Genomic DNA, 17,245 nt, shown 5'->3' on the forward strand with positions numbered 1-17,245 from the left:
GAATGTGCCATGAGTATGAGCATAGGTGGTGGGGGACGGGATGGCCCAGCTGCTGCTGGAGTGCCTGACCTCGGGTGGTGGTGGGGGGGGGGGCAGCCTGCAAAGGGCCTTCTCTCCCCTGGTCTGCAGGTCAAGCTGTCCGTGTACTGGGACTACATGAAGGCGATCGGACTTTTCATCTCCTTTCTGAGCATCTTCCTTTTCCTGTGTAACCACATTGCTGCTCTGGCCTCTAACTACTGGCTCAGCCTGTGGACTGATGACCCCATCGTCAACGGGACCCAGGAACACACTAAAGTCCGGCTGAGCGTCTATGGAGCCCTGGGCATTTCGCAAGGTGGGGGCCCTCCCCTTCCCACCCTCCCCTGCCCGCCCGATCTGGGCACTTGAAACTGCTTCTTCATGTCTTATTATGGAGTCGAGTCCCCCCATTTGTCAGGGCTTTGTGGACCCCCAAACTAAGCCAAACTCACATGAATAGTACCTATCTCTTAGTAGACACTCAGATACTTGTAGAGTGAATATTTCTTGAATGCTTTGTTTAATGGGGCCCTAGGAGATTGAGAGAAGCTCTTAACATGCCCATTTTACAGATGAGCAAAGTTGAGGGATGGCAGCACGCCCCCCCCCCCCCCCCCGAGCATTGGTGAGCAAGGGCCCTTGCCCCTTGTTGCTCAGTGAAGGTGATGGGGCTCCTGTAAAGTCTCATTTGTGGACTCCTACTTGCTGTCTGAGGATGGGAATTGGTTTATGCTGGTGGTTCTCGGTGCAGACTCTGCTGTCCCCCGGGGGACATTTCGCCACGTCTGGAGGTACTTGGAGCCATCACAGCTTTAGAGAGGGGGTAGTATTAGAGGCATGCAGAGGCCAGGGATGTTGCTGGACGCTCTGCAGCGCACAGCACAGCCCCCACAACAGAGAATGATCTAGCCTCAAATGTCAGCAGTGAGGAGGTTGAGAAACCCTGTTTACCCTTCCTGTGGGCCCATGAAGGTCCCCAAACACAAGAGCATTAATAGTAAGAGCCGATGTCCGCTGAGCCTTTCCTTGGTGCCTGGTTAGCTTCTAAACCCTTCTGTGTGTTTTTGCAGCACAGGGCCAAGAGGTGGCAGCTACTGTTCTCCCCTTTTTAGAAATAGAGACTCTCAGGCCCAGAGAAGTTAAGTAAGTTGCCCAAAGCCACACAGCAAGTACATGGCAGAGCTGTCATCGAATGAGGCATTCTGGTCCAGGAGCCCGTGCTCGTAGTCACTGTGCTGCACAGTGCATGAGCTGTGTGTTCAGGTGCTCATGAAAACAGTGAGCGTCTCTACATATATATGTACGTTCAGTGTCTGCGATGTGTAAGTATAGACAATAAACCTCTGTATATTTTTGAGTACTTTCTGTACACTAAGCACATGGCCTTTTACATCCGACAGTGCTGCAAGCTAAGTGTCATTGTCCCCATCTCACAGATAAAGAAACTGGGGTGCAGAGAGGCTGAGTGACTTGTGGGAAGGGCCCACAGCTGGGAGGTGACACAGGATTTGGCACTGTTGGCTTCAGAGTCCGTCGTTTTAGCCCTCGCTTCCTTGAGGAAGCCCGCCCCTCCCTATGAAATCTGTCTGCGAAGAACGGGTGCCCTGCTCTGGGCTGCGTGGAGGAGCCGCAGATGTCTCATGATCTCCGGGAGAGAGCTTTGAAAGAAAACCAGAAGAGCAGCCAGGGATTTTTTTCGATTTCTTAATCCCTAACACCGCCCCCCCCCCCCCAGGGCAAAGGGCTGGACTCCTCATGATCACTGAGGGAAGGTGGGGCACAGGGAGGGTGCGATGTTTACCTGGGCTCACACGGCAGCAGCATCTGTTCTAGGAGCTGAGCTGTCCACTCTGGTAGCCACTAGCCACCTTTTAGGTGCTCAGTAGCCCCACGTGCCTAGAGGCTACCACACGGGACTGCATAGATACAGAACATGGGCGTCATCACAGAAAGTTCTGTCACATGGCACTGGTCTAGAGGAGTGCGGTACACGGATTAAGAGCATGACCTCGGAGCAGGCTGCCTGGATCGGAAACCGCAGCTTTGCTTCTGATTGGCTGATTCTGTTGAGGGCAAAGGAGTTCACCTGTCTGACCTTGAGTGTCCTTCTCTGTAAAATGAGTGCTAAGAGGAATGATACAGAGTCAGTGTGAGAAGTAGATTCGTGTCAAGTTCCTACATAGTGTCTAATAAATAGTGAGTCCTCAGTAAATAGTAGCCACTACTGTCCCCCTCCTCCTGCTTGTCCTCGTCGTCACTCTTAGAAGCTGAGAGTCCAGGCCTGTTGCATCCGCATGGCCACTTCTCCCCACCCCCAGCTTGGCCCGTGTCCCATCATGGTGTTGACCATGAGAGTGTTTGTAGGTATTTCCGTGTTCGGCTACTCCATGGCGGTGTCCATCGGGGGGATCTTGGCTTCCCGCCGCCTGCACCTGGACCTGCTACAGAACGTCCTCCGGTCACCCATGAGCTTCTTCGAGCGGACCCCCAGCGGGAACCTGGTGAACCGCTTCTCTAAGGAGCTGGACACGGTGGACTCGATGATCCCGCAGGTCATCAAGATGTTCATGGGCTCCCTGTTCAATGTCATCGGCGCCTGCATCATCATCCTGCTGGCCACTCCCATTGCCGCCATCATCATCCCGCCGCTTGGCCTCATCTACTTCTTCGTCCAGGTGAGAAGTGGGGTCTCAGGGTACAGGAGGGGGCCTGCTGTGTACACTACTTCCATGTGAGCTAAGGGCTCACTTCATCTTAACATTTCCCAGCGTGGAGCTGTTGGGGATTTGCTGGAAGAGGGTTGAATTTGTTTTTGTCAGTTTTAAATACCTATCAAAGGGAAGGGGAAAGCTATAATGATTTATAATAACAATGATAACTTATAGCAATAATAATATTGTTAAAATTGAGAGAGTTTTATGAAATTCTTTAGGTCCTAAGCCCCATGCAGAAAGTGGAGATGTGAATAACAGCACCTTAAACAGGATAGACATCTGTCTTTCTCTCTCATGGTAGAAATGTAGAGGTGTGGGCCATTTGGGGCTGGTATGGCAGTTCCACAAGTCTGTTAATATCCCACACTGTTAACTATCACTGCTTTTTTTGTTGTTGTTCTCCTGTCTTTGCATAAGCCTTCATTCTTAAGTTGATCTCATGGCCCAAGACGGCTGCTGGAGCTCCAGCCATCAATCTGTAGTTCAGAAAATGAGAACGAGGAAAGGGAACAGAGCAAAAGAGCATGTGACAGCTGAGTCCTTGTGGTCCCTTAGGTTATTGCAGCATAAACTGTGCTTGCAGCTGTAGGTGAGCATGTCAAGGGTCAGGTGGCAGAGCTGGGAGTATGAACTCACGTCTGTCTGATCCTAAAGCTTGTGTTGGTGACCACAATGCTGTGCTGCCCCTTTTTGTCCTGAAAAGCTTAGCTGCAGCATAGTTGCCGGTGGGGACCAGTGGTTTAGATGGGAGCCTAATGACCGCAGCACAAGGTGAGAGTGAGAAGCGCCAAGTGTTCCCTACATCAGGCTGCACTACGGCTGCTCATGTGGGGTCCGGAGGCCTTGGTCCAGTCAGCCAGCCCCCAGACTCCACCACACTGCGGCCCGGTGGTCGGTGAGTGCAAATGCAGGTGGAACCAGAGCATGCTGGTCTGGTTCTTGCACCCTCGTTGTGTTCTCTTTAAATTGGCGCCAGCGTTTTTGGAAACTCGTCCTGCTGCATTTGCGAAAAATACAACCCGCATTCATACCCTAGCTGTACATTTCCCTGAGGGACCCAGTTCACAAGAACAAAACAGGCCACGTGCTGCATTCGTGGCTCCCATAGCTGCCAGCCGCAGGACCTTGGGCCCACGTGCAGCGATGCCTTGGCGGGGTCTGTCATCTGTTAACAGGACGATGAGGGAGATGCTCTCGTAATGCCACCGACACTATTTTTAAACAACAAGGACAGTTCAGCAGAGGATCCTGTTGTATACGCACTGTTAATATAACTGAGCAAGCATAACGCACATGTGCAGGGCTGGAAAGGGGAGCAGCCGAAGGGAAACATCGTGTCTCTAAGGGTTGGGCTTATGAGAGAATGTGGGTTTTTAAAAAAATTTTAAAGATTTATTTATCTTTTTGAGAGAGAGAGCGTGCAAGTGGGGAAGGGGGCAGAGGGGGAGAGAGAGAGAGAGAATCTCTAGGAGACTCCCCACTGAGCACAGAGCCCGATGTGGGGCTCAGTCCCATGACCCCGAAATCATGACCTGAGCTGAAACGAAGAGTCGGACACTTAACCACCTGAGCCACCCAGGTGCCCTGAATGTGCTTTTCTTTAATGGCTTTTAACTAAATATACCCTTATTCTATAACCCAGCAGTCTCCTCTCAGCGTATATGCAAAAGAAATGAGAGAATGCATCCAGGGGGAAAAAAAAAGGTGCTAGGATGTTCTTAGTGTTTTGGTTCATGATAGCCCCAAACTAGAAACAACTTGGGGTTTTGACCCAGAGGATGCAAGAATTTTCTGGGGTGCTGGAGATGTTCTAGATTTTGGTCAGGTAGTGGGTGTGCAGGTGTAGATACATGTGAAATTCATCAAGCTGTGAAGATTTGGTGCATTTTCCAGTGTAATGGAAATATATGTCATATCTTGATTAGAAAGTGGGTTTTAGATATACGTGCGTTCTCTTTCTTCAGAAAAGATCTAAAGGTTGTACACTGAGATTGGAATAAGTAGTGCTTATTTCAGAGTAATGGATGTAATTTTTTTTAAAAAGATTTATCTAGTTATTTTAGAGAGAGAGAGACCGGAAGGGAGGGGCACAGGGAAAGGGAGAGAGAGTCCCAACCAGACTCTGCCCCGAGCACAAAGCCCAAAGCGGGGCTCCATTCCATGACCCCGAGATCATGACCTGAGTTGAAACCAAGAGTTGCATACTTAACTGACTGCACCACCCAGGCACCCCCGTAATTTAATTTTTATTTAATCTTTCCATCTGTATCACCCCCCCCAATTTTTATTTTTTTATTTTTATTTTTTTTTTTTTTAAAGATTTTATTTATTTATTTGACAGAGAGACAGCGAGAGAGGGAACACAAGCAGGGGGAGTGGGAGAGGGAGAAGCAGGCCTCCCGCGGAGCAGGGAGCCCGATGCGGGGCTCGATCCCAGGACCTGGAATCATGACCTGAGCCAAAGGCAGACGCTTAACGACTGAGCCACCCAGGCGCCCCACCCCCCCCAATTTTTAAATGGATATCCATTACTGTTTTAATTCAAAAGCAAGTCATTTTTATATAAAGGGGGTGTAAGAGGTAAGATGATGTAGAATTGTGTTGGGGCTTCCTTGTTGCCGGAAGGAGGCATTTCTGCTTTGTGGAATATTTTGGCGTCTGTGGAAACCTCCCGGCCACAGGTCCGAGTACCTTAGCTCACAGCACGCTGCGTGGCTCAAGCAGGCGCGTGTCAAGTGTTATTTTCATTCACGAGCACGGGGCACTTGGTCTCTGAAAGAGTAAGGTGAGTCCAGGGGTGGATTATGTCTCCTGGAATGGAGTTTAAAAGGGAAGCTAATTTTTTTTTAAACACAAATACTGAGCTTTCTATAGTAAATAAAATTCTGAGCACATGTGAAGTGGAGTAAGTTGAGCAGGGAAAACTCTTGGGAATGATTTCCATCCGGGATGTTTAGAAAGAAAGCCAGGGAGAGGAGGCGTCATGGCTGAGGGTAACGGGACAGATCCCGCAGGGCCGAGGCCTCCAGAGTTTGTTCACAGCCGTGAGAGGACACCTGACCCGTCCTCAGGAACAGGCAGAGCCACCGTCCTGGGACTGCCCGGGCTGGTGTGGTCCTGGGCTAGCTTACAGAGTTGCTGGGGCCCCAAAGGCCGCCCAAGTGTGGGTTCAAATTACCATGTGCGCTGCCATCCAGAAGGAAGCTTCTGACCTCAGAGCCCCATTAGAGTCCCCTCTTAGGTTTCCTGCTCTCTGTGGAAGGTCTCTGCCCCAAACGGCCCGGGGAGGCCGGGAGGCCGTGTCTCTGACCACCCTGTGTTTCTGGGACTTGTTCCTCTGTCTGGCTCTGCCGCTGGTGGGGCGGCTGCATTTACGTGAGGTCCTGAGCACTTCTGGAGTGGGCAACCTCGGTCTGTTTGTACTGACGGGGAGACTAAGGCCACAAGAACTCAGTGTCCTCAAATGACCAGTCTGTCCTCTGTTCATGGCTCCTCAAGGCTTCCAGTGGGCGAGTTGCTTTTGTTCCGTCTGCCCTGATTAGGGCAGGAGCAGAGCAGATGGGCGTCTGCCCACGGAGTCAGGTGGAGTCGGGGTTTGAACTGAGGCCTGGTTGTCCTCAAAACCTGTACAGAAAGCCGCGCCGCTGGAGCCATAAAACCCTAGAGGGGAGTGGCTTCGGGGAGGCTGTAGAGGGCAGGGGTTAGCACCTCACAGCCGGGCTGAGTCCGCACCCCAGCTCGGCTGCTTGTAGCCACGTGACCTTAGGGGAAAGGTGAACGAGCCTCTTTGTGCCTTGGTTTACTGAGCGTCAGTGGGAATGAGTACCTGCTGGATTTCTGGTGAGAGTTCAGTGAGCTGATGTCTGTGAAAGTACTTAGAACTCTGCTAGGATTGGGGCACCCGGGTGGCTCAGTTGTTAAGCATCTGCCTTCAGCTCAGGTCATGATCCCAGGGTCCTGGGATCGAGTCCCGCATCGGGCTCCCTGCTCGGCGGGAAGCCTGCTTCTCCCTCTCCCTCTGCTCCTCCCCAGTGCTCGTGCTCTCTCTCTCAAACAAATAAATAAAATCTTTGAAAAAAAAATTAAGAACAATACTGCTAGGACGGCGGGCTCTGTGTGAGCCTTAGCTGCTGTCAGCCCTGTGCGTGCACGAGCGCGGGCGCCTGTGGAGAGCAGCCGGGCTCCGACATGCCGCCTCCCGGAGGTACCGTGCAGCCCCAGGCTTTCTCCAGCGCCGCCCCGGGGACGCGGCAGCATGGGAGGGGCTGTGCCCACTCCGCCGTCCCATCCCTTCCCGCAGAGGTTCTACGTGGCCTCGTCCCGGCAGCTGAAGCGCCTCGAGTCGGTGAGCCGCTCCCCGGTCTACTCCCACTTCAGTGAGACCTTGCTGGGCGTCAGCGTCATCCGCGCCTTCGAGGAGCAGGAACGCTTCATCCGCCAGAGTGACCTGAAGGTGGACGAGAACCAGAAGGCCTATTACCCCAGCATCGTGGCCAACAGGTGGGCGCTCGAGGCCCCGTGGGAGGAGGTGGAGGACTAAGAACTCCGCCTTCGCTCCTGGAGGAGGAGGGTGTGAAGCTGGGCTCGGGCCCCCACATGCAGGGTGGTTAGACTTGGCGGGAGGACAGGACGCAGTGACCATTGAAAGCAGACAGGAGGGGCGCCTGGGTGGCTCAGTCGTTAAGCGTCCTCAGGTCATGATCCTAGGGTCCTGGGATCAAGCCCCGCATCGGGCTCCCTGCTCAGTGGGGAGTCTGCTTCTCCCTGCCCTCCCTGCTTGTACACACTCTCTCTCTCTCTCTCAAATAAATAAAACCTTAAAAAAAAAAAAAAAAAAAAAAAGAGCGCTGCAGCTCCAAGCATTAAGTAAAAGCCGGGACCAAGTTGTTCTGGGGTCAGAAAATACTGCTGGAACTATCCGTTAGCTGTTGTCCTGATGATACAAGATCATCCGTGACGGGCAGAGTCAGCCGGTATTTTTGTGTCCTGGTTCTCAGCCGAGGGGTGATCACCCCCACCACCGTGTGATGAGCCTGGGAAGCCATTCCCTAGTCTTAGGTTGGCCCACGTGAAATTCCTGTGCCCGAAAGATCACGAGCGGATAAGTAACATCAATCGAAAAGAAGGGACAGAAGTTTGCTCCTTGTTGACTAAATTCAGAAAAGTGTCTGATTGATCCCTAAAAGGGTACCCTCTTCACTCATGTCCTGATACGTGTTTTGAGACGTGGGATAGAAAATTCTGGGGAGGGGGTGACAGCACCCTGGATAAGCCCACAATGTCAGACTAGGCAGGGAGACCATGAATTGTTGGAGACCCTGCCTGCCCCGGCAGAATTCTCAGTTTATCAAATCTGGCTGTCTTTGGGAGAAGCTACACACCCAGGAAGATCAGTCACATGAATCTTAAGGGCTATAGTGACAGAAAGATCAACACCCTCATCTCCCCAAAATGCTTTACACGTTGAAACGTTAACGTTTCTAATGCCATGTGGTATCTTACACAAGTTAGCTTTTAACCAATAATCTGTCTGTTTAAGAGGTAAAATAATCCATTTTAACATTTCTAAAAGGAGAATGATCTGGCTCTGGGAACATTATAGCAACATTGAAAATAGTCGCTTATCTCTCCCTTCCCCCTTTCCTGCCAAGAGAAGGTTATTTTAAGTAATCTCTACAGGCAGGGTGGGGCCTGAACCCACAACCCCGAGATCAAGAGTCACACGCTCCCCCGATCTCTCTCCACAAGATCACCAGCTAGGCACTCCCAAGGGAAGCTTATTTTATTTTGGTGCCTCTTACAGTTGATGACTTCTTAGTATTGAGAAATTCTCTCGGACATCATTTTAAAGATGGGTATATTTTAAAGCTTCCAGTGAGAAAAAAGTTGGTTCTTAACAAGGCAGGCTTCAGTTTCCTCGGAAGTCGGCTTCTGGAGAACTCCGTTTAATCCCTGGGGTTGTCAGGTTGATGAGGCAGCGAGGCCGTGTCCCTTTGGCTGTCCTTCCCCTGTGACAAGGCCTTTCTCGGGACCTCGCAGGGAATTCTGGCAGTTAGCAAAGTGCCCACACCCCCCCCCCCCCCCCCCCCCCCCCCCCGCTTGAACCAGACGCCGGATCTCTGGAAAACTGACTCCGGGTGTGTGTCTGTCCGCCCGTCTGTGTGTCTGCGGGCAGGTGGCTGGCGGTGCGGCTGGAGTGTGTAGGCAACTGCATCGTCCTGTTCGCCGCCCTGTTCGCCGTGATTTCCAGACACAGTCTCAGCGCCGGCTTGGTGGGCCTGTCCGTGTCGTACTCGCTGCAGGTAAGAGGGGGCTGCTCTCGGCCGGATTTTCTCATTCTCTTCGTGGGGGAGTCAGTCCTCAGGTTCTTGGGCCTTCGCTTTGAATCCGGGCAGGAGCTGGGAGAGCGGACGGGGGCTGAGCGGCACTGGAGAAGCCTGGTGACCCGCTGGCGCTGGGGCGGGGCGGTGAGACACGTGGCCAGGACTCCCCCACTAGTCAAGGCAGGCCGGTGACGGCCGACAGGGTGCCTCCAGCTACAGGAAGAAGGCCGTCCTGTGACTTTCCCTCCCATCACGGCTTTCGTTGGGGCGCCCAAATTTGGATGCATGGTATTTTCCTCTTACCATCTACCTCAGAATATTTTCGGGTGCCCTTTCTGATGACTTGTGTGGCCCGGGGGTTATTTCGAAACGTGTTTCCTTACGAGGTGCAGGGTAGGCCGTCCGGGTGATGGCGGTACGTGAGGCGGACGTTTTCTGGACCTGTCTTACCTAACACATTTCGTAATTCGCAATTACTTCCCAAAGATAAAGCAGCTGGTGCTCACTCTAGGAGCTCTGTGTGACCCTTCCACCCGCAGGTCACCACGTACTTGAACTGGCTGGTTCGCATGTCGTCCGAGATGGAGACCAACATCGTGGCGGTGGAGAGGCTGAAGGAGTATTCAGAAACGGGGAAGGAGGTAAAGCCAGCGCCTGGCCTGGCCTCTCCTGGCCTCTTCAGTGTGGCTTATCTCGCACGTGCGCTGAGCCACAGCCTATGTGCTACAAGGCAGCCTCTGTTCGACAAGAATTGTCTTCCGTTACTTGTCACGTATTTGCGTGGGGGACTTCTGTTATGGAAAATGAGACACTCGTTTCCTCTTTGAAGTTTAAAAATTAAGTACCCGTGAGTTGATTCAAAGCATGGAAAGGCACTCACAAGAGGCTCAGTACGTGCGTATTGTAAAAGTGGTGACGGTGGTAAGGATTTGACCCAAGTTTGGGGAACCCTGCAGTTATTCAACCAAAGTCCCCATTTTATAGATGGAGCAAAGGGTGGCCTAGGGAGGGACAGTGGCTGACCCGAGGTCACATGTGGTTGGAGCGGCTGGGAGTAGGACCCCAGTGTCCAGATTTCAGTGCCACATTGTCCTCAGAAACTGCCTTTTTCTGCCTGCGCACCGTCGCCTATAGCAGTGGTAGTGACGGTAACGAGCACCTGGGGAGACCCCACCGTCCCCGCCACCACCAGGCATGCCAGCGACCCATACTGTGGCCCTGGAGGTGCGTCAGGCCCCGTAGCACACATCTGACATGTTGTAATTCATACAGCCTTCCCGTAGCCTCGTAACGCCCATTCTGTCGTGATCCCCATTTTACAGGTGAGGAAACGGAGACTCAAGGTTAAGTTACTTGCCCAAGATTACATGGCTGGTAAATGGCTGACCTAGAATTTGCGTCTGGGCCATTGGCACACTGCCTCCCAAGAAGGTGCCCTTTGGGAATGAGACCAGGGCCCTGGTTAAACTGTCTTGAGGGATCTACAGAGGTGAGCCATGCCCCATCCTTAACGCTCTCACACAGGTGACCCAGGTTCCCCTTCATCAGAGAGCATTATTCAGAGTGGTGTGAGCACCCCCTGTGGAAATGTATGTATTACACCAGGGGTTTTCCCACTGCACTGAATTTTTTTTTTTTTTTTAATTTATTTATTTGACAGAGACACAGCAAGAGAGGGAACACAAGCAGGGGGAATGGGAGAGGGAGAAGCAGGCTTCCCGCAAGCAGAGAGCCCGATGTGGGGCTCGATCCCAGGACCCTGGGATCATGACCTGAGCCGAAGGCAGACGCCTAATGACTGAGCCACCCAGGTGCCCCTGAGTTTTTTTGTTTTTTTTTCTTACAACAGCTTTTAAGATATAATTCACATGCCATGCAGTTCATCATTTAAAGTATGAAATGAAATTGATTTTTTAGAAAGTACCATGTTTTTTTACTTCTTTTAATTGTTTTTATGTTTTTAGAATAAGAACATATTTGAAAAATACAAAAGAAAGTAAAGATTATCCAGGGTCTTATCACTACTAAAAATATATGTCTTTATATAGAATATATTTTCTTGGAAAGTTCCATCTACTTCTTTGTAGTGCTCTCCATGTTCTTACAGCTGTCCATTCATTTATATACCTAAGTTTATGAAAGGGAAATATGCTTGTTGAAAAAAAATTAATATAGCAAGTTTATGGGGGAGAAAGGATGAATGCTGTCTTTTGTCCTCTCCATTCCTGAGCTTTCCGCAAGCTAGCCCCAAGCCCGGCCCAGAGCACGTCCAGTTGTAGCGCTAAGGAAATATTGAACTGAACTAAGAAGCCCTTCAGAAATAAGAGCTGTGTGACCTTGGGCAAGTTACTTACCGTCTCTGTGTCAGTTTCCTCACGTGCAAGGACCCCACTCATGGGACTGTAGTGAGGATTAAATGAGGTCATGTGACCGTGCTCTTTAAAAGCATTAGCCATTGCTTTTATAGTTGCCCTCCACACGTAGGAGGCGTTTGGAGTAACACCTCTACCCTTGTGTCCGTCCGGACAAGATCACTCATTGATCGAATCAGTCCGTAAATATTCGTGGAGTCCCTGTTGTGTGCTGTAGGGGCTGGAGCATGGCAGTGAACAGTGAACGAACCTGTCTGCCTAGAGTGGACATTCCAGGGGCATGCGAAGCACAATAAGCAAATAAAAGCACGCCTCAAGTGCTAGGAGGTGCCACGCGGTGTGAGGGAGAACGGAGCAGGGGAGGGGATAGAGGGCACAGAGCCAGGGGGTGATCTCAGTGGCCCGAGATCAGCAGCACGTGAGGGAGCATGCGCAGAGGGGAGATGGGGGAAGAGCCTTCCAGGCAGGGTGCAGGGCCCCAGGAGCAGGGCGCGCAGGTGCGGTTTAGAAACAGTGCAGCCACGTGGGGAGCAGAGTGAGCCAGAGGGAGGGAGAGGGGTCAGAGGGGATGTGCAGCCGGCTTGCCGGAAGCCTTAGGCTGCTGAGACGGACCGAAGATTCCTTGTCCTGCCCCATCACAGGCTCCTTGGCAAGTCCAGGAAATGACTCCGCCCAGCACCTGGCCTCAGGTGGGCCGAGTAGAATTCCGTGACTACGGCCTGCGATACCGAGAAAACCTGGACTTGGTTCTCAAGCACATCAACGTCACCATTGATGGAGGGGAAAAGGTGGGTGCTCCTCGTCCCCCTGACCGTTCATAGCGGGGCATCACTTGCAACCAGGCAGGTGCAACCAGGCGCATCATTTCCCCAGTTTATCACAGTCCGATCCCGTGGGGTAGAGTGGCCTTTTCTGAGATGGGCTTGTGGAAGTAGAAGCTGCTAGAGTGTCCCAGCCACATTGCATACTGTTAGCAGGGAGCCAGATGAGGCCCGCGGGTACGTTTTGAAAAAAATCTGAATCTGTTGCAAATACTGAAAAATCTGGTATGTCTTATATAAAAATCCATTTCCTGTCCCCTTTTTTTTTTCTTTTTTGAGCGAGCGAGCATGTGCAACGGTGGTGGGAGGAAGGGCAGAGGGAGGGAGAGATTCCTAGGCAGGCTCCACACCCAGTGTGGGGGCTCAATCTCATGACCCTGAGATTATGATCTGAACGGAAACTAAGGATTGGATACCTAACCGACTGAGCCTCCTAGGCACCCCAACTTCCTGCTTTTCTTGAAAGATCAAACATCTCTGGGGCGCCTGGGTGGCTCAGTTGGTTGGGCAACTGCCTTCGGCTCAGGTCATGATCCTGGAGTCCCTGGATCGAGTCCCGCATCAGGCTCCCTGCTCGGCGGGGAGTCTGCTTCTCTCTCTGACCCTCCCCCTCTCATGTGCTCTCTCTCATTCTCTCTCTCAAATAAAAAAATAAAAATCTTTAAAAAAAAAAAAAACAAAACATCTAGCAGCACTGGGCTTATACTCCCTGCCTGGTTCTTTGTAGACAAGATGAGAGCCTCCAAGCTCACCCAGTCCCCTCCCATCTCACTTTTGTGCCTACTTGGCCCCTGAAGGAATTCGAGTTTGCCACCTCTAGAATGGAAAGATGCCATCGTCACTACTAGGGACAGCTCAGTGAATATGTGAAGTTGTCAGAATTCTGGAATATATCCCTAGTCCCAAGCTGTTGCTGGAAGATGTCCTTGCTGTTGAGACCCTTAGACCCTCAGGAATCAGACGAAGGGTCTTCCTGGCTGTCTGGCAGAGGACAGAGTCTCTTTCGTCTCTGAACATACGTGTTTGCTAAACACATATGTGTTTGCTAAACTGTTCCTACCCCACGGCTCAGAATGTTTAGTTCCCATGAGATAATTTCTCTAACTTCTACCAAGGAAAAGAACAGAGTGGATTGTGTTCTCACTGAGGCTTCATGGCTTATGTTCCATCATGAGACTGCTGTGTGACAATTCTGTTAGAGGCTGGAGGAAGCCTGCCTTTCAAGAACCCAGACGAGAAGGGGAGAGTTATAATTGGATGTCAGGAATGTCAGTCATTGGCCACGGAGCAGGGAGCCCCGTTTCCTCAAGGGAGGATGAGTGGAGACTGGGTCCTGTCCATAACCTCTCGTTGCTCCTGCAGCTGGGTTGGAGGGAGCAGGTATGCAGGGGGGATCTGCTTGAATCTTTAAGCTACTTCGACAGCTCAGGATGGAAAACTCACCATCAAAGGATTGAAAAACAGTATGGGGGAAAATACCTGATAATTAACATTATCTAGAGTTGAAAATAATAGGGCTTTATTGAAAATCCCTTCTCCCTGAGCCCAGTCTCTTTGGGAGGTCTGTACTAACTTACCAAAAGAGCTGAATATCATTTTAATTTATCAAAAGAGGTGGCACAGAGAAGGAAGTCCTTCTTGACCCTTCATACAGCCCCTGAAGGAGCGTCCCTGGGAAGCTGCTGACGGGGAGGAATGTGGTGGGCGTCAGATCGACCAGATGACTGAATTGCTTTAGGGCAGACACCTGAAATGTGGGCCTTGTGTGGGGGCAGGTGGGAGGTAACCCCCAGACACTGGCATTCCCACCTCACCCTGGGCCCTTCCTGTCCCACAGGTTGGCATCGTGGGGCGGACGGGAGCTGGGAAGTCGTCCCTGACCCTGGGCTTATTTCGGATCAACGAGTCTGCTGAGGGGGAGATTGTTATCGACGACATCAACATTGCCAAGATTGGCCTGCACGATCTGCGCTTTAAGATCACCATCATCCCGCAGGTGGGGTCTGGGTACACCAAGGGCGTGAGTGGGGGGCAGTGAGAGAGATGTAGGTATGTTTTCAGGACAAATATAAATGTATTCCTACTTTATTATTTTAATTCTTCTCATTGAAATGATACTGTTTCTTTGCCACTGAATCTCCCCTTAGCATATAAGTAACAGTGGGAATTAACTGGGTATCATTCCTTCACTCCTGCTGGCTTCACTCAGGACAAGAATAAGCCTCTCAAGAGCCAGGCGAGAAATAGGAATTTTCTAGACTGATTTCTGTAGGTGTGATTCTCTCATGTGTTGTCTGGTCGTGTTATTTTCCCTAAAATTTTTTTCTAAGATTCTCCTTTGGAGGCAGGGAACAGGGAGGAATCCACAGTACTTTATGATTAGGAATTACCCATGCTGCTTCTCCCCACCAGAAGGTTCCGTGTATTGGAGACTCTGGGAAGTTTTCCCAAAAGAAATTTATTTTATTTCACTTAACCCAGGATTTTCCAAACCTTTGCCCCCGTTTACTAATATCTCCAGAAATAGCGATTCCAAGGAACTCTGGAACCCCATCTTGAGCGATTCTGGCCAGAACTGTTCACGTCGCACCTGTTTGCCCCGGGTGCAGGCGTCATGACGTGAGCCTCACCTGCCGTCTGCCATCTTTTCTCGAACAGGACCCTGTTTTGTTCTCGGGTTCCCTCCGCATGAACCTGGACCCGTTCAGCCAGTACTCAGATGAGGAAGTCTGGACGTCCCTGGAGCTGGCTCACCTGAAGGACTTCGTGTCCGCCCTTCCCGACAAGCTAAACCACGAGTGTGCGGAAGGCGGGGAGAACCTGAGGTAAGCAGGGATGTGAGGCCCTGACCGGGTCTCCTCGGCTCCGCCTCCGTCGAGGTGTTTGAAGAGTCTGTCCTCCTGCATCTGTGTCAGGCCTGGGTTTGAGTCCCAGCTCTACCACGGATGAGCCATTTTCTCTTCACTTCTTGTAGCCTCGATTTCAGCATCTGTAAAGTGGGCTTCAGTCCAGGCTCGTTGTACCATGAGGTATAAAACCAGGATGGCCGATGTGGTTCTTTTCTTACACCGGGTTTAGTCAGTTGAGCGGGACTGTTCAACTATTGAAAGGCTTCTCTCTTGGTCAGTAAATGGCACTTTTCTGAGTTCTTTGAGTCACCACCCGCTGCCCCGGCCCTTGTCCCAGGATCCCCAGGATCCCCTCATGACCTGGCAACTACAGTGTGACTGCCTGGTGTCGCAGGGAACCTGAGCCCTGCTCCAGTGTCCTTCATGCCTCGTCCACCCCTGTGACAGCCAACCACCAATCCTCAGATGTTTTCAGCTGCTCAGACCCTTGGGGTGGTCAGCCAGGCGGTCGTGCTCTTCTCGGCTCCCTTCTATGGCTGGGGGTCCCCGGGGCAGGTCGGGTCGGCTGCGCACGGCCCTCATCCCGCAGCGACCAGCCCAGGCGTGTTGTCAGCGGCGATGGTGGGGGTGCGTGTTCCGTCTGCGAGCCTCCGCTGGCCTCGTCGGCTGGCATCCCGTCGACCACAGCGAGACATGTGGTTGAGTCCAGGGTCAAGTGGGAGGACCCTCCAGAAGGCACAGATACGGGGCCATCTGTTACCTGTCCCGTGGCCCATGCTGAGCTGGCCACATGTTTGGGATATCCCTGCCGAGCCCGGCTCCGGCTCCACAGCTGGGACGTCCTGAGCCGCCGCTGACGTCGGGTGCGGGCGCGGGGTGCGGGGCGCTCCTGGTCGTGGCAACACCTAGTGCCCCCTCCCTCTTCTCCCAGCTCCGGCCGGGGCTCAGGGTCGGGGCTGGTTTTGACCCTCTGTCCCCTGGCCTTTTCCTCCTGGTCCAGCGTCGGGCAGCGCCAGCTTGTGTGTCTGGCCCGGGCTCTGCTGCGGAAGACCAAGATCCTCGTGTTGGATGAGGCCACGGCGGCCGTGGATCTCGAAACGGACGACCTCATCCAGTCGACCATCCGGACGCAGTTTGAGGACTGCACCGTGCTCACCATTGCACACCGGCTCAACACCATCATGGACTACACGAGGTGACCCTGCCGGCGCAGATGCTCGGCACCGTCCTGTGTCTAGGGACAGCCCTCTCTTCCCCCTGGGTATTTCTGACATCCTCCATCATGTATTCAGTGCACACACGGGTGGAGTACCCGCCACATTCTCGGCCCTATTCTAGGCACTAGGGCCTCAGCAAGGAGGTATCAGCCAGGGAGCCTGCCTGAGGGACCTTCGCGGTCAGTCAGGGGCTGGGTGCGGACACAGACAGTAAGCACATGAGCACACGAAAGCACGTGGTGCTGGGAACGAAGTAGAAAAGGTGAGAGCCCTTCCCGGGGTAAGCATCCCAGGACCTTGACCGGAAGGGCTCAAGGATCGCAGCCAGTTGGAAGGCTACAGCAGGAGTCCTAACAGGTGTGAGGGGCCTGACCCAAAGCAGGGATTTGTTCGGGTGGCTCTTTGGGGGCACAAGATGCAGACCCCTTCCCTTCGCCTCACGTCTGTATCTCCTCGTCTTGCAGGGTCATCGTCCTGGACAAGGGAGAGATCCGGGAGTGCGGCCGGCCCTCCGACCTCCTGCAGCAGAGAGGTCTTTTCTACAGCATGGCCAAAGATGCTGGCCTGGTGTGAGCCGCGGAGCTGGTGCATCTGGTCAGAATTGCAGGGCTGACACGCCAGCGTCCGGGGGTGACGTACTGAGGCACCGTCCTTGGGAACCCAAGCCTCCTGTGTACTGAAACCAAAAAAAAAAAAGAGAAAAAAAAAACAACCCCCAAAACCAAAACTCAAAAGCAGCCACCGTCTGGCCCCCGAGCTGGAATTGGCCGTGAAGAAGCAGGAGAGACACAGAGATGCAGCCCACCCAGAACACTCCCGCCCTTGCCTCCGTGGCCCCTGCAAGACGCACATATATTCTCAGGCCCCCGGGATCGCACGCTCGTGCTCTTGGTGCTCCGTGAGGAGGTTTTGGCAGCCAGACTGCCAG

General features: G+C 52.5%; 1 protein-coding gene across 2 annotated transcripts in view; it reads left to right on the forward strand.

Moving 5' to 3' along the window:
- ABCC1 (ATP binding cassette subfamily C member 1) overlaps positions 1–16,916 on the forward strand; it is a 126,794-nt gene extending 109,878 nt beyond the window's left edge. Inside the window, exons 22-31 of one of the 2 annotated variants that reach the window (XM_032392185.1) lie at positions 130–337; positions 2,386–2,696; positions 7,036–7,235; positions 8,911–9,037; positions 9,598–9,699; positions 12,072–12,218; positions 14,089–14,247; positions 14,910–15,076; positions 16,101–16,295; positions 16,782–16,916. In XM_032392185.1, coding sequence (XP_032248076.1) covers positions 130–337; positions 2,386–2,696; positions 7,036–7,235; positions 8,911–9,037; positions 9,598–9,699; positions 12,072–12,218; positions 14,089–14,247; positions 14,910–15,076; positions 16,101–16,295; positions 16,782–16,890 — 1,725 coding nt within the window. In that variant the 3' untranslated portion in view covers positions 16,891–16,916. Of the gene's footprint in view, positions 1–129; positions 338–2,385; positions 2,697–7,035; positions 7,236–8,910; positions 9,038–9,597; positions 9,700–10,380; positions 10,548–12,071; positions 12,219–14,088; positions 14,248–14,909; positions 15,077–16,100; positions 16,296–16,781 lie in introns of those variants that run through there. The other variant, XR_004297883.1, reaches the window with a different exon arrangement.
- The last annotated feature ends 329 nt before the right edge of the window (positions 16,917–17,245 follow it).

The sequence above is a fragment of the Phoca vitulina genome, unplaced genomic scaffold (assembly GCF_004348235.1).
Source record: "Phoca vitulina isolate PV1807 unplaced genomic scaffold, GSC_HSeal_1.0 scaffold66, whole genome shotgun sequence".
Taxonomy (NCBI): domain Eukaryota; kingdom Metazoa; phylum Chordata; class Mammalia; order Carnivora; family Phocidae; genus Phoca; species Phoca vitulina.